The sequence below is a fragment of the Homarus americanus genome, unplaced genomic scaffold (genome assembly GCF_018991925.1).
Source record: "Homarus americanus isolate GMGI-L3 unplaced genomic scaffold, GMGI_Hamer_2.0 scaffold32929, whole genome shotgun sequence".
Classification (NCBI taxonomy): domain Eukaryota; kingdom Metazoa; phylum Arthropoda; class Malacostraca; order Decapoda; family Nephropidae; genus Homarus; species Homarus americanus.
This window is the reverse complement of record NW_024737097.1, coordinates 10,330,947-10,347,500: the sequence shown is the minus strand read 5'-3', so window position 1 is coordinate 10,347,500 and position 16,554 is coordinate 10,330,947. Positions and strand designations below refer to the sequence as shown.

The 16,554-nt window shown below is 38.8% G+C and overlaps 1 protein-coding gene across 3 annotated transcripts in view; it reads right to left on the bottom strand.

Moving 5' to 3' along the window:
• Positions 1 to 4,306: 4,306 nt before the first annotated feature.
• LOC121873203 (dual specificity mitogen-activated protein kinase kinase 6-like) overlaps positions 4,307 to 16,554 on the bottom strand; it is an 82,916-nt gene continuing 70,668 nt past the window's right edge. For all 3 annotated transcript variants that reach the window (XM_042376555.1, XM_042376556.1, XM_042376557.1), the window contains exon 8: positions 4,307 to 4,754. In XM_042376555.1, coding sequence (XP_042232489.1) covers positions 4,619 to 4,754 — 136 coding nt within the window. In that variant the 3' untranslated portion in view covers positions 4,307 to 4,618. The remainder of the gene's footprint in view (positions 4,755 to 16,554) is intronic.

Genomic DNA, 16,554 nt, shown 5'->3' with positions numbered 1-16,554 from the left:
ACTTATCAAGAAGCTCCTCACTCCTACACTGGCCAATATCGTTGCCTCCTGCAATGAGGCAGATAATGGGTTTGTTCCCATTTGGAGACAAGATATTTTTGTCCATCCTGTCATCTATATCCCCCACCCCAGCTCCTGGCAAACAAACCCTCATCCTATTTTTATTTTTACCACAAAAGCTCCATCCAGGTACCGTACCTGGGAATCGCCAACAAATAAGGTTTTCGTACCTTCCTTGTCAGCCCTGTCCCTGACTATGCTGACGTCCAATTCGTCTATCAAAGGACTAAAAGAGTTTTTACACTTATCTGTTGTCGTTTCCTTAATGTCTTTTCTCAATACCATTTTGGTTGTTCCTCTTCTCACAACCTTCCATTCACCTGAGTTTTCGTCAGACACTGGCTTTCCATGTCTCATGTCTTCTTCCTTCATCCTCGCTATCACTTCCTTTAATTTCAAGTTTTCTTCTTTAACCTTCACGAGCTAGGCCCTCAGAAGGGCACAGCCCTGTTCACAAGTAGCACTAGCCATTACTGACAATTTATCCCCGGGAGCTAAGTGTGCCGTGACCTTTCCTCTAGTGAGGTCAGACCACAACTGAGCGAGGTCAGAACATGGGTCACATACAGGAGGCACCTCAAGGCACTTGAAAACTTTCACCAACGTAGTCTACGTTCCATTCTCAGAGTTTGCTGGGAAGTCAAGAGAATAAATGCCAATATTCTTGATGACACCAACTGTAGGAGCATCGAGGCTACCATTATCCATGAACAACTCGTTGGACTGGCCATGTTACCCGTATGGACGACAGTAGGTTGCCAAAGCAGCTACTTTACAGTCACCTCACGAATAGTAAACGTAATGCCGGCGGGCAATTGAAAAGTTATAAGGATAGTCTTGAGACAAACCTGAAAAAATGCCGAATCGACCCCCTCACCCGGGAGTCGATTACTTCACATCGTAACGCTTGGAGGAGCACCACACGAGATGGTGTCAATACTTTTGAGTTAGCCCGACTGCAACCTGAGGCAGACGCGCCAACGCCGGAAAGATGCTGCCACCGCCCCTCCTGCACTAGATGCAGCCCTCCACATGTGCAACGAATGAGGATGACCCTGCAGGTCCCGTATCGGCCTCTTTAATCGCCTCAAACTCACCAACTTAAGTGACGAACTTAATAAGTCATATCATTGTATCATAGCTGGATGATCGTCATACTCGATTCCAAGTGACAGCAAAGTAGTAGTCGTGTGTATGTATGTGTGTGTGTGTGTGTGTGTGTGAAGTGTAAAGTGTAAAGTGTAGTGTAGTGTACTGTAGTGTAGGGTGTGCATTGTCAAATAAATAAATTGTACAATTTATTTGTTTTGGAAAAAACTGGTGTTTTGCCAGCATATGAAATTGCTGTGCCCTCCAAGTGAGAATTTTCTGGTGACACCACTTGTCCTACATATTGTTCTTGATATTTTTGTCAAATTATAAATGTAATAATGCTTATTTCTGTGAGACCGTGGCTCTAAAATGTCCATCAAACATTAGTGATGAGAGTGGGAAAAATTACTTTACAAGTGAAACTTAGTGTTAAATGGGCTGGGTATTGGTGCCATGGCAGGTGGACCCAATTTGATTTCAGTGAATCTTTGGTGAGAACAATTATGAAGAATACAAACCACCATTATAATTGTATGTATAATGTATTAAAATTATGGATGTGTATATTACAGGTAAGTAAGCATTAAATTTAGGTACCACTTAACAAGTAAGATACATTCCTGAAATTGTGGTTACCGTAAGGAATTCTTTATTCATTGGGAACAGTTTTCCTAGAGGATCCCGTGTTAAAAACTGATATGCATTCAAGTCCAAATTTTTTTTAGCCAATTCCTATGGTATAAATTTGAATGCACTCCAGCCCAATGAATTTTGGCCCTGCAATAAACCACTGGTGTGGTACGTGCACATGAACATCACTACAAATGGCATTATATTATCATGTTGCATTACTCTCCATCCCGGACATAAATGCAAGCAGGAAATGGCCGCTAAGTGCTTAGTGACCATGAGTGCTAGCCGTCAAAACAACACTGTCCCCTTATCCCCCTCGCCACTGCTGCCCCAGGGAAGTTTCTAGAGGGTCAATATATAGTGTTTCTTACTTCTTTTTTTATAGTTTTATCATTTAAAAAGGTTAACAATTATTTTTGGAAAAGTTGATTTTTCTCAATTTACCCCGCGTGGGGGATATGGCCAGCAGCACCCTAGCCCGGGGCGTAGGAGTTATGTAGCAGCTGCTGTGAGAAGAACCTATCACAAATCATATGCTAACTAAAAAATATTGTCTATCAAAGCATTCCTTACAAAATTTAAAAATTTTATTGGCTAGGAAACAGCATTTATGAGCATCTGTCTAGCTTGCAGTGCATTGTGGGTGTGGCATCAGCCCATAGAATGTTAAAGGGAGGTGGGAAGCGAGAAAATGTATAATTACAATTTTAACGGGTTACTGCAAATTGTAATATATGTACAATACTGTAAAGACTAACTGCTTAATTTTTTGCATTTATATTTAAATATTCATATGTTGTAAACACAAATGTGCTCTGAGCAGCAACCAATGTAAACACATTTGTCTTTGTCCCACACTCTACCTTGCACTGCCAGTCACACCAAATAGCCAAATTTTCCCTTATTTACTCTTTTTAAAGTTTAACAGTACATGTTAACAAAATGTAACAATATTATTCTACTTCCTTATTTTATTTGTAAAGTATTGCTAATTAACTTGGAGCTGAAGTGTTTAAAGATGAATAGCATAGGATGAAGAAGTGGAGGGTTGAGTCAGCTGGTAGGTGTATGCACCTACCAGCATCTCAGAGACAAAACAATCTTTGATCCTGAGTACTTTATATATTGCACAGTATTGTATTTACATTACACCCCTCAATACCATAATTTTTGCATTTGTTTTAAGACATTTTAAGGTAGAACACCTGGTTAAAATTCACAATGTTTTCCAAGTGATAAAAGAGAGCTGTGGACAGCAGTGACACTGATCTGCGCTGTGCCCAGAAAATAAATGCCACCGTGTTGTCTAGGCTCATTGGCTTGTCAGGCTGGGTTATTCTGCCACTGCCTTCACCTCAGGAGTATAGAAAATGAATCGGATTTCGATAGCCTGGCTCATGCCTATGTAAAGACAAAGGATAACTATCCTGACTCCATGAATGATAATGCGAACTGGATCACTCAAAATTTTTATTGCTAAATTGAATACAAGTTTGTTCATTGACTTTTCATACCCTAAAACACTTAGACCATTAAGCCTAATTCTTGTTCATTCAGTATGCATTCTGCTGGATCTTCCTTTATTAAATGTACTTAGGGATAGCAAAGGTAAAATACTGTACACTGGAATTACAGTATAGGTGTCTAGGGTCACAAGGCACATCTAAGAAATTAGCACAAACTTTTGCTTAGCATGAGTACCTCAGGAACACATCTTCCACACAAGTGGAGTCCCCCTAAATGTCCATTTCTGGATGCCTCCAGCAAAAATGAGATATAAAAAGTGTCATAGAATTTAAGGAATGGGCTCAGAGCAATCAACCTTTTATCTTTGCATACTTTATACCCAGATCCCGAATGGACTGCCATATACCGTTAACTTCTCATATCTCATTTGCACTTATGAAACTGTGATGCAAAGGGGAGAAATAAAGGCACTGTTTTACTTCTAGCAACCACAAATGTGGTTTTCATGGGGTTAGGCCTTTTTATGGCCTTACATAACTGTGGGGTTAGGCCTATCTGTGGATCTACATCACTATGGATCATGACACTATAACCACACCTAAAGTAATGAGGTAGTTAGCCAATTTTGTTTGATGCAAATTGGTGATGTGCTTGAGAAAACTTCCTGTAAGTACCCCTAGTGAACTCCACCTTATTTCCTTAGACTTAATGAGATTTCTTTTATGACTGATGCCTCTTGTTATGTTGCATGAGAATGTTAACCCCCATGTGTTAAGAGTTCTTAGCTTAAAGAAGGCTGTGTGTTTTTGTTTGTTTTTTCTTCATGAAATATAGTACAGCTCCGTTAGAGTCTTTAATACATATTTTAAATTCCCCAGGAAATAAAGTCTGAAGAAGCCACCAGTGATGTACTTTACTTTTAAAACAGTAAACTGTTCCATTATCACACACATTCAAGAACACCATGAATCATGGAAGTATTTTGAACACTTGAAACATATTTCCCTCAAAAATAAATATATAACAAATTTGGAGGATTTATGTAATAAGCTAGTTAAAAAGCTTCTTTATTATATATGCTAAAAACTATTTACATGGGGACAGCACAACTTTAACAAGTCACCAAAATTGGTGATGTCACCAGGGCAGTCAGTGCCACAAGGCCTACTCTTAAAACATATTACAATAAACTCTAATAACCTGTAAGGAAATTTGTACATTGAAACAGTACACAGAACACATGAGGATTCTTTCTCACACATCTAATCATTAAAGTTTTTATTTAATAAAAATTCATCCTTAATGTATCTAATAATACATTAGTAACAAAAGAAAAAAAAGCAAACTAGTCTAGAAGAGCTTGATGTCACTGTTGCAATGGAGGCAAATTTACATTGATAAAGCCTGCAAATGCATCACTGGTAGAATTTGCATGTGCCATAATGAAGGAGTGTTCCAATAGACGCATGTAGTTTGGCCGCAGTTTGTAGTCTTTGACTAAGCTGTAAAAAAAAAACAAAAAAAAAAAACAATGTTAATATACAGTACAGTAAACTCCCTCTAACCCGGATCCCCTTGCAAACCGGACTGGGATCCAGCACTGGATATGCATATACCCCAACTGGAAAAACACAACCAAAATCTTGTTAATACTGTATGGGGAAAAGTTCACGTAAGCTGGGACTGCCAAGGAACACTAAAGTGAAGTGTCTTAAGAAATATAAATAATGTACAGTACAGAACATATAATCAATGAAATTAGCAGTGAAAATATAACCTTCGCTCCACGTTCTGTAACGTACAGTCCTGGACGAAAGTTCTCAAAACAGTCAGAGTGGGAGGTGTAAATTCAGTTTACCCTTACTGGACGACAGCGGGTCCGCTGTCCTGCCATTGCCTCCCTCCCTACACACACACACAAATAAGTACCCTCGCAGTTCAACAATCAAACTCTGATATTTTCATTTTTCAATAAGGATTAGGGAAGGATGTTATTGTTTTGTTAATAAATTCACAAAACAAATTACTCAATCAGGTGTTACATTATTTGACATAATAGGTACATTATTATTCGATAATTATGACCTAGTGCAGATTGTCATCCGTTGTAGGGATCAAGCCAAGGTTACATGTAGTAGGCCCTATGATAAGGCCATTATCACGGAGGGTGATAAATCAATCTCTTATGAACCGTATTATTCCACACTTTCATGCTTAATTTTCTGGCTACCATTCTGAGGGACAATACAGCTTGGAGGATTTTGATATCGTTGAAACCCCAGCCACCAAAACACACACTGCACTTTGTCATGATTATCTAATAATGAAGTAACCTCTTATGTCAAATAATGTAACACTTGATTGAGTAACTTGTTTTGTGAATTTATTAACAAAATAATGACATCCTTCCCTAGTCTTTATTGAGAAATGAAAATATCAGAGTTTGATTGTTGAACTGCAAGGGTGCTTTTGTGTGTGTATGTGGGGAGGAAGGGAGGCGATGGCGAGACAGCGGACCCGCCGTCCAGTAAGGGTGGGGGGGACTTTACATCACCCACTTTGACTGTGAGAACTTTCATCTGGGACTGTACATTGTGACTCATAATTATAATCTCCTGCCTCAACCGCCTCATGATTATTATTAACATATTCTATGTGCTTCTATTTTTAATAAACAGGCATATTAAAGTCCAGCAATAATGGACATCAAATAAAACAATCTTCAAATTTTTACGATTTTCTTATCACTCCCATTATATTAAGTCACGGTCACAAGTGAAAATATTTATGGCTATTGAAAAAGTTTATAAACTTGTATTCACAGCATCTGTTTTAATTGTGGTTGAAAGATGATTTTGGTCCTATAATGATCTTGAATAAATTCTGTACTGAGTTGTTTCAATAAATGATGCTTAAACAAAATATTTTGACATATAATGAGGGGGACCCAATTTTTTTATGAGAAAAAAGTAAGAAAATATTATACCGGTGTCTACAAAATCAGTTCTAATTAAGATAGAATCTTAAAACACCATTTTGTTTTACAAATAATCCTGAATAGGTTATCTAAATTTTGTTTACACACACACAGTACATACATACTGTGCATACATACATACATACTGTGCATACATACTGTACATATACGAGCAAATAAACAAAATACTACAGTACTGTACAGTATAGTCTCAATTTATGCTGTCAATCCGTGGAGGTCTGCGTAAACCGAGAAACGCGTAAACGAAATAACAGAACATATGGGATTAAGTGAAATGGAGACTGGGCCGATCCCAAAACTACACTTTTTCCGACACAATATGTAGTTGTAGTAAAAATAACATCTTAATTTTATGATGGTATGCACACACAATTAATATTTAAGAGAAATACAGTTGCCGGTTAATGTCCATTCAAATAATGGAGTCAACCCCCCCTGCCTCTTCCCACGCTCACTGGCTCCCTCCCTCCAAGAGAAATGTTTGGGGAAAAGGACTAGGCTTTTAGGTTAGCAATAAATAATACCTCAGACTGGAAGGCCCATGTAAACAACACAGTCAAGGCAGCCTCGTACCATCTCTACATGCTAAGACGACTTAGGTCACTTGGGACACCCACGCCAGAGCTGAGGACTATCTACAACGCCTTTATTCTCCCCAAACTAACGTATGCATCACCAGCCTGGTCGTCTTCTCTCAACTCCTCCCAACAGCGTTGGCTAGAGACGGTACAGAAAAGGACCTGCAGAATCATGCTCGGCGCAGAATACTCTGGCTACATCAACGCTCTCTCCACCCTGGAAATGCCATCCCTCAGTGACCTCCACCACCAAGCACTGGAAAGGTTTGGCAGCCAACTAATGAACCACCCTCGTCATCGCCACCTCCTGCCACCGGCAGCCCCCACCCACCTCGCGCAGTCCGCTACTACAACAAAATTCAACCCATAAGAGCCCGCACCAATAGATATAAGAATCGCACCATCCCATTTATTGTTAAAATAATAAACAACTCCTGATTTATATACTGTACAGCCCTGTAAATGGATTCAACGCATATTATATCATTATGTCTAAATCAAATGTAAGTCTGTATATTTTCAGCCACCGGCTGCAATTCTATTAATAAACCGTTTATCATTATTATTATTATTTATTATTTAGACGGGTGACAGTACTCCAGATGGGGAAGCACTTCACTCTTGAAGATCGTTAGGAGGGACGGACCGTCTAGATATCTGAACGACCTTCTTATAAGACCCAATAATTTATTTGCCTGATTTATCTTCTTCTCACAATGGCCCGAGAACTTGAGCTCATTGTCAACATATACACCTAGGTCCTTCTCACATCAGTCTCAAATACAGTATAGTCTGGATTTACGCGGATTTTGTTTACGCGTTTGGTCATTTACGCGGTGCCTTGCCAAAATGAAATGTTTTAATTACGTGGTAAATTTCCTCAATTACGCGGGAAGCGGCGCGGGCAGGGTGCGCAAAAGGTCGCCCAGTCATCAAAACATTACCTAGTTCTTCACCCGCCACACATCACAGCCGGCCCAAGTCAGTGATAGTGAGGATATGGACTTTGAGGGGTTTGACAAAGAGGCCCTGAAAGCATCTGTGGTGGATAGTGATACAATTGATACAAGTGATACAGGTGAGGGCCAATAATCTGCCCTCTGCCTCGGAACCAACCCCCCCCATCCCCGTGTGCCCAGCCATCTTTTCTACTAACGTAAGTGTTAAAAAACCTAATATTATTGATATTTCTCTTAAATATTAATTGTGTGCATACCATCATAAAATTAAGATGTTACTTTTACTACAACGTATGTATTGTGTCGGAAAAAGTGGAGTCTGGGGGTCGGCCCAGTCTCTATTTCAATTAATCCATATGTTCTGTTATTTTGTTTACGCGTTTCTCGTTTTACGCGGACCTCTACTATACTGTAGTGCAGTTTCTTCATCCCGTTGGGACATATGATACACCTCCTTACCGTTAGTACGCCCAAGGTGCATCCTCTTACACTTCGTGACATTGAATCTCAACAGCCATTTCTTTGACCATTCTTGGAGCCCACAGAAGTCCTTCTGCAGCTCTTCACAGTCCGCTTGGTTCTTGATTTCCCGAAATAACTTGGCGTCATCAGCAAACATTTGTATGGAGGAGTGTACAATGTCAGGCATGTCATTTATGAAACAAACAAACAACAGCGGGCCCAATACACTGCCCTGTGGTACCCTGCTTGTGACAGGTACGGATGATGATTTCATGCCATTGATCACCACACACTGCTTGCGGTCATGTAGAAAGTCTTCTATTGCTGATCAGGCTCACCGGTCTATAGTTGTTCGTGGAGTGACGATCGCCCTTCTTGAAGATAGGACTCACATAAGTCACTTTTCATTCACTGGGGACCTTTCATTCATCCAGGCATTTACAAAACGGGATCATCAGGGGCTCGGCAAGCTCGTTGCTCAACTCTTTTAACACTCTAGGATGCACCATGTCAGGGCCGGGACTCCTATGGACCTTTAGCTTTGACAGTATATTTCTAATACCCTCTTCTGTGAACACAATGTGGGTCAGTGCTGTGTCAAACCGTCTGTCCTCAAATAGCAGGAAGGTTAATCGCATCCTCTCTTGTGAACACCGAGGAAAAGAAGCTGTTCAATGCCTCGGCTTTATCCTGGTCAGAATCTGCGTAACTACCATCTTCAAGCCTCAGGTCTGATACTCCTACTCGCGTTTTTAATTTCGACTTTGCATAGCGGTAAAACGCCTTTGGGTTTGACTTGACCTCGCTTGCAGTGTAAAGTGTTATGGATCTGCATACACCCTGGTTTATTTATTAATCATTTGTCTAAGTACAAGTAGCCAAACTGAGTCATCCTATAACACTCAAAGGCAGTAAATAACGTTTTTAGGAAGATATCTTCATATCAAATACTATACAGTGTGTTATAGTGACCCTTGTAAGCTGGTCTACTGAAAGCTCACACGAACGCATCTAAACCTTTTGATACAGCTTATCCTTTTATTTTCAAGTCATATTACAAATTACATACAGTATTGTATTTTTCTCTTTACTAAGAATATAATACTGTACTGAATCAATAAATAAATAAGCCTGACAAATGTGGTAACACCTGATCAGCCCCAGCCTGCTTACAAACTGTTTTAGTTTTCAGTAAGCCTATAGTAAATCTGATGAGACTACTGTACAGTATTCAGTAAGGGTGGATCATTTCATCAGATTTTTGTATATTTAATCTCCCCCCCCCCCCTTTTTTTAATAGTATTTCTCGGGACCAGAGCATCTCAGAGCCTGAAAAAAGTGAATTCCGATACAGGTACACCACCGATTATCCGGGAACTGATGGTCCGGCACCTCCTTTAGTCCGGACAAAATTATGAGGGGCATTTAACTTCCCTCCAGCCTGGGTGAAGGTAGTTTTAGGCCTAAAGTTTTTATCTTATAAAATGTAGCTGACTAGACTTAGGAGAATATAAATTGCATTGCTGGAATCCTTGTAAGATAGTGATTAATTTGAGTATGAACATCACATAGTTTGCGCAAGAGATATAAATTTTAGTCTAGTGTATAGTACATTTTTGTACAAGTTTTTCAACTCATATTTTTGGGAAGATATATGTAACGTTCTTCATTTACATGCACACACCATCCTAAATATATACAAAGTACCTGTATTGTGAAAAAAGTAAAAGAAATAATTGTCCTAAGGGTAAACCTGTAATAAGTTAATTACCAAAAAATTTGTCTAGTGCAAACTAGACATAATCACTATCTTGCAAGAATTACAGCAATGCAAATTATATACTGCCAAGTCAATTCAGTGACATATTTTATAAGGGAAAAACTAAAACTCCTTCTGTTTTGATAACTAAATACTATGTTATCTTCCCTCCCTGACAGCTGTCAACACGTCCCCCCCCCCCACCTTCCTCACAGCCAGGGTGAAGGCAGTTTAGGCTTAAAGTTTTTATCTTATAAAATGTAGCAGACTAGACTTAACAGAATATAAATTACATTGCTAGAATCCCTGTAATATAGTGATTAATTTGAGCATAAATATCACATAGTTTGCTTTAAGTTTCTAGCAGTCCATGGTGCTTTAGAGACACAGGAGGTGTATACTTAGTGGGTCAGAGGTGTATTGTTGAATTATTATTACCTGACCTCGGTTGGTCCGGCAAAACGGATAAAGCCGCAAGACTTTGGAACCAAGGGTGCCGGAAAATCGGTGGTGTACCTGCATATTGAAGTCCGATTTATTGAGATTTTACTGTACCAAAATAATCCTAAAAAATTAATCTAAATAGATAAATATGCAGTAGAACCTCAGTTATTTGGCACCTATAGGGATTGAGAGGTGCCAGATAAAGATATTTTCCAGTTAGTTGAACCTCACTCTTAGGATCCCGAAATAAATCCTACAATGGACAGAGCTACAAGCTAACCTCGTAAATTCGTTTCTTGGATAAACAAATTTCTTTAACACCCATTCCACTTTATATAAACAAATATGGCTTAAAAATAAAGAAAATGTAATATAAAACAATAAAATAAGAAAAATGAAAAGCATGGGTGTGTATCTGTGGAGGCAGTGCCCTATAAATGAATGGCTGACTCGTGTCATGCCATACACACAGCACAGTAGCCACACGTCTAAGAGTCAGCTGGTTGAAAGAAGCTCATTTTTGTGCATAAATATGTGCTATACAGTAAAGCCTTGAATAACGACGGTAATGTGTCCTCCAATATTGCAGTGTAAAGTGAATCATCGTATTGCGAATCATTAATAACTATTAAAATAAAGCGATAACAATGAGATGTGTTCCCGATAAAAAATGAGATGTGTTCCCAAGTGTGACCTTTTCATATCTTTTGTGTGGCTTTTTAACCTCTTTCCCCCCAGAACAATACAATTAATGAAAATTGCAAATTATATTCTTCTCTGTCACCTTGAACGCCTTTCTCTTTTGTCGGATCACCAGTATGGCTTTTGCGAGGCGAGATCTACTGGTGATCTGGTCTCCTATTGCACCCATCTTTGGTCATCCTCTCTTAGGGATTATGGGGAAACTTTTGTCGTGGCCCACGACATCTCCAAAGCATTTGACAAGGTATAGCACAAGTCTTTGCTTTCTAAACTTCCCTCTTTTGGTTTCTCTCCCCCACTTTGTTTTCTAATCTCTAGCTTCCTCAAGAAACGATCCATGGCAGTTGTTGTCGAGGGATCGATCTCTCGCTCTTTCTCTACCAATAGTGGTGTCCCACAGAGTTCTGTTCTTTCACCTACTCTCTTCCTTCTTTTTATCAATGATTTACTTCACACTACAACTAATTCTATCCATTCTTATGCTGATGGTTTTACTTACTCTTCACTCTTCTTCACATTTTACCCTTCCAACTAAATCTCAAACTAAATCTGTTTTTAGAGCTGATATCGTTACTTCTATCAATGCGGATATGTGCAGCATCTCTGAATGGGGAGGTACAAACTTGGTTAAATTCAAAAGTAATAAAACTCAGTATTTACCAATTGCACTTTCTAAATTAGATGATCTCCCACCAATTACATTTCAGGACGCTATCATTGTGCCAAATTCTGAAGTAAATATGCTAGGCATCGCCATTTCTTCCAATGTGTACTGGAAATCACACATCCTAAATATAGCGAAAGCTGCCTCCCGAAAGTTGGGAATGCTGTACAGATGCTGTAGCTACTTCACTCCTGAGGGGTTGCTCTAAGTATATAAGGGATTCATTCGTCCTAACTTGGAGTACTGCTCTCATATCTGGGGTGGCCCTTCTTCTGTCCAACTGTTAGATAGGGTTGAATCAAAGGCATTTCATCTTATTAACTCTCCTCCTTTAGTCGACAATCTCTCTTCGCTACAATGTTGCTTCACCCTCTCTTTTACAGGTACTTTAACGGGCGATGTTCGGTGGATTTGGCATCCTGTGTACTGTCGGCAAGGCCGTGGGCTCGTAACACACGTCTTGCCTGTGGTGCCCACCATTTCTCTGTGGATGTCGGTCACAGGAGAAAATAACCCATTACAGTACCTCCTTCTTTCCTCACACAGTCAAACTGTGGAATGCTCTGCCTTCTTCTGTGTTTCCATACTTATACAATCTGTCTCACCTTAAAAAGCTGGTTTTCCGGCATCTTCGTGGTGTAGATTAACACAGTATAACCACCTTCTTCTGTATTTTCAATTTCTTTCTGTTCTTATTTTTTCGCCCCCCCCCAGGCCCCGTTGTGGGTCATTTGACCTGTGTTTACAGCCGGGAGTCTAGGATGATAGTTCTACACGAAAAAATAAAGAAAATAAGACCCTGGTTGTAACTGTAGTAAAATTAATGTAAAAAAATGAAATTACCCCGTATATGTCTTAAGTAATGTTATTTAATGTTAATAAATGGAACAATAGAAGTAGCTAACCACTGATGGCAAAGAAAAATGCGAGATGAATTGGGAACGCCAACATATACGTGCGCATTTAAGGAAACAAGTGTCGTTTATCTTAAGAAAATGTGCACAAAATTAATTATCGTTTATTAATGAATATGTATTTGATTGAATTAATCTTTATACAGTGGTCCCTCAGTTAACGAACAGTTCGGTTAACGAAATACCTTCCATAAAAATCTTCAATTCGGTTAACGAACAAAAATTCGATTAACGAAATCCTTACAAACATCACGTTTTGTTGTGAGCATCAGCTGTTCAGCTGATGGGCTAGTCTGCCAGTTCAGTAATCTGTACTATGTTTACATTCTTTCCCAGTAGAGTAAATATCAATAAAGTTGTGCTTTAATATTTTTGCATTTTTTATACTGTATTAAAATTACAGTGGTCCCTCGGTTAGTTCCACAGAGTCGTTCGTTAACTGAATCCATTATTTCAATGGGATATTTGGTAATTGGTTCCAGCTCACAGAAAAATACATACAAAGTAAACTAAAAAACGCATAAAGTCAGAAACACTCCTAAAATTCCCCTAAATCGCCCTTAAATCACTATATATATACGTGCATATACACTCTTACTCTTAAATCACTACTGTAATGTGATACAGGTGATTAATTTTTATCTCTTGTGCAAAATATATGACGTTTATATTAAAATTATTCGCTGCCTTGCAAGAAGGATTCCAGCAATGCAAATTATATTCTCCTAACTTTAGTCTGTGATATTATATAAGATAAAAACATTAAGCCTAAAACCACCAAACCCTTGCTTGAGGAGGGGTGACAGTGACATGTTTGACAGTTAGTGCTGAAGGTCTAGTGAAGTATTTATTTGTTTATTTATGTCCTTCAGATTGAGTTTTTGTTTTTTGCTTATAAAATTTCATAGAAGCGACCTGGGAGAAAATAATTCACATTGCTGGAATTCTTATAAGATAGTGAATAATCTGAATGTAAACATGCTATAGTTTGCACAAGACAAAAATTTTAGTAATCATTTTGTACATTATTTTTATTACATGTACAGTACAGCTTTGCCCTTGGGACAGTGTGTGCATGTAAATGAGTTTCAATAAATGAATAAAGTTACATATATCGAGCCAAAAATAATAGTTGAAAAACTTTATGTAGACAGAGCTTGGATGGCAAAATTTTAGAATGACCAATAATTTTAATATAAAAAATGCACAAATATTAAAGAGCACAATTTTCTTGATATTTACTCCACTGGAAACGAATGTAAACATAGAACAGATTACTGAATTACTGAATTGGCAAACTAGCCCATCAGCTGATGCTCACAACAAAACGTGATGTTCGAAAGGATTTCGTTAATCGAATTTTTGTTAGTTAACCGAATTGAAGATTCTTATGGAAGGTAATTCATTCCCTGCAGTACAGGGAACTAGTTTTTTGTGCGCCCATCAGATGCTTGACTCAGCAACTAGGCGTCAGTTGGGCTCTGTTGACAATGGTTCTACATAAGAAACTGAAGAAAATAAGACCCTGGTTGTAGCTGTAGTGAACTTAAATAAAAAAAATTTAATACCTGTATGTATGTTTTAAGTAATGTTATTTAATATTAATAAATGGAATACTAGAAGTGGCTAACCACTAATGGTAAAGAAATAAAGCGAGATGATTTGGAACGCCAACGTATGTACAGTAAGTGCGTACATGTGAAAACATATCGTCATTTCTCTACATATGAATATGAAAGCAACACTTATTTACTGTTCATATATATTTTAAATAATATTTACAAATGTAAAAAAAAAATTCTACTCACCAATGGTGGTAAAGTCTAAAACATAAGGACACCCATTGAGTATTGTGCGAGTTTTTACTCAGATCAGGTTCCACTCTGGCTGAAGCTGTAGCTTTACATAAAGCTGTTGCTGAAACTGTTACTGAACCTGAAGTTTATGTTGAAGCTGATTATGATGCTGAATTTGATGGTGTAGCTGAAGGTGATGGTTTAGGCCTTCGAATAATAAAGCTGTCGAAAGAACCTTGCACAGCTGCTTCCTTTTCTCATAATACATCTTTATGTAGAGTTCATTTGTGTTTATTTAAATTTTAATGCTTTGTTCTGTTAATGGATCCACTTCAGAAAATATGTTCATTGCTTGCTCCATATAATGTCCACAGACCTCTCACTTTTTTCATATCGTCTTAACACATCTAGTTTCTTGGCTAAGCTTATACAATTCCTAATAGCTTTTGAAACAACACTACCATCACTTGCTCTCTTTCTCATGTTGAATAGGGATGCAAAAATGCTGTAAGAAACCTGAGATAGTTTTTCTCCTGTTCCTGTTCTGATGCGTGAAAACAAAAGGCCCGCCAAGCTCCGACTGTTGTTTACTGGCGATGCGCATTACCACTCATTAGCGAGGCAGTTTCTTTGCGCAAGGCGCTCTTCATTTTTTCTGCAGTAATTTTTTTAATAATGCATATCAGGATTTAATTATTATTTATATGAAAATGTAATTTTATTATAATTTTATTATAATTTTATTATAGTTTGGTCGTAAATACAAATGAAATAAGGACGTAAACTGAATTGGGTCCTAAATTAACTAGGGTATTAAATATGAAAAGTTGTTGGTCGAACTGTTGTTATTGGAGGCTTTACTGTACTCGTTGATGTGTGTTGAGAAATAGTATTCAGCGTAGTGAGCAGCTTCACCCCCCGAACCAGCCTTGAGAACATTGTCGCGATGGAACCCATAGTTGACAAATATTGACGTTATGTATAAAGTAAATATTATTTTTTACAGATGCACTTCCAACTAATCCATCATTTCTTTAGGATTGTCTTTCTCTGTCAAATGTTCCACACAGTACCGCCCCATTGCCAGCTGGATATTGGAGATAACCAGCTCACTTGGGCATGACCTGACATCACATGTCCAAGCTGTATACAGTGATTGGCCAGGATGATGGCGCCTTACGACACAGCAGCAATCAAGAGGAGACGGTGGACCAAGCATCGACTTCAACCACAGCACATACGAGCAGAGGAGAAGCAGCGTGATGAATGCAGCACTACACCCACCACTATACTTCTTTCAAATCCTCCCTTGATCAAGGATTAAGGAGATATTATATTTTTCTACTTTAGGCAGTTAAGACGTGTGGAATGCAGCACCACACTTCAAACCCAGGCAAGCCAAACCAGGGAGGGGATTTCCGCTGCAGGGGTGTGGGACGGGGTAAAGAACCCAGCCTATACTCGTGTACAGAGGGCGAACCCAGGTCCATGTAATCTGCCCCACACGTCGTCCTGAGTGATGGCACCCCCCAGTGTGACCGGCTACCCCCGGCCGGATTGGCTGAAAATTATTTTGCACAGGAGAGAATCAGATGGAACAGAAAAACTCATCTGGAATATGAAAATGATGCTGTACTGAAGAAACTCAGATGGGGCTAGAAAAACCCATCTGGAATGTGATAAAAACTGATGCAAGAGGAAAGATGCATTATTATAAACCAGTGAGAAGAAGTCAGAAGGTGCGGTATTAAAGAAAGAAAAGCGTGCAATGTAAAGACATAAGACATGCTGTGCTGATATCAGAAGAGTCGACGATGAAGAAGTGGATCATCGGAAGGACCAACCAACCCCTGCCGCTGTACTGCCAGTTCCCTGATACCAGCTGGTGGAGAAAGTGAGCCATGCTTGGCCACACCTACTGTATTGCTGCTGTATATGAATAATGCTTTAAAAAAAACCAAACAAACAAACAAACCCTAACATGTGGAAGTAGGTGCATTTTTTTGTATTTTTGAAGTATTTCATT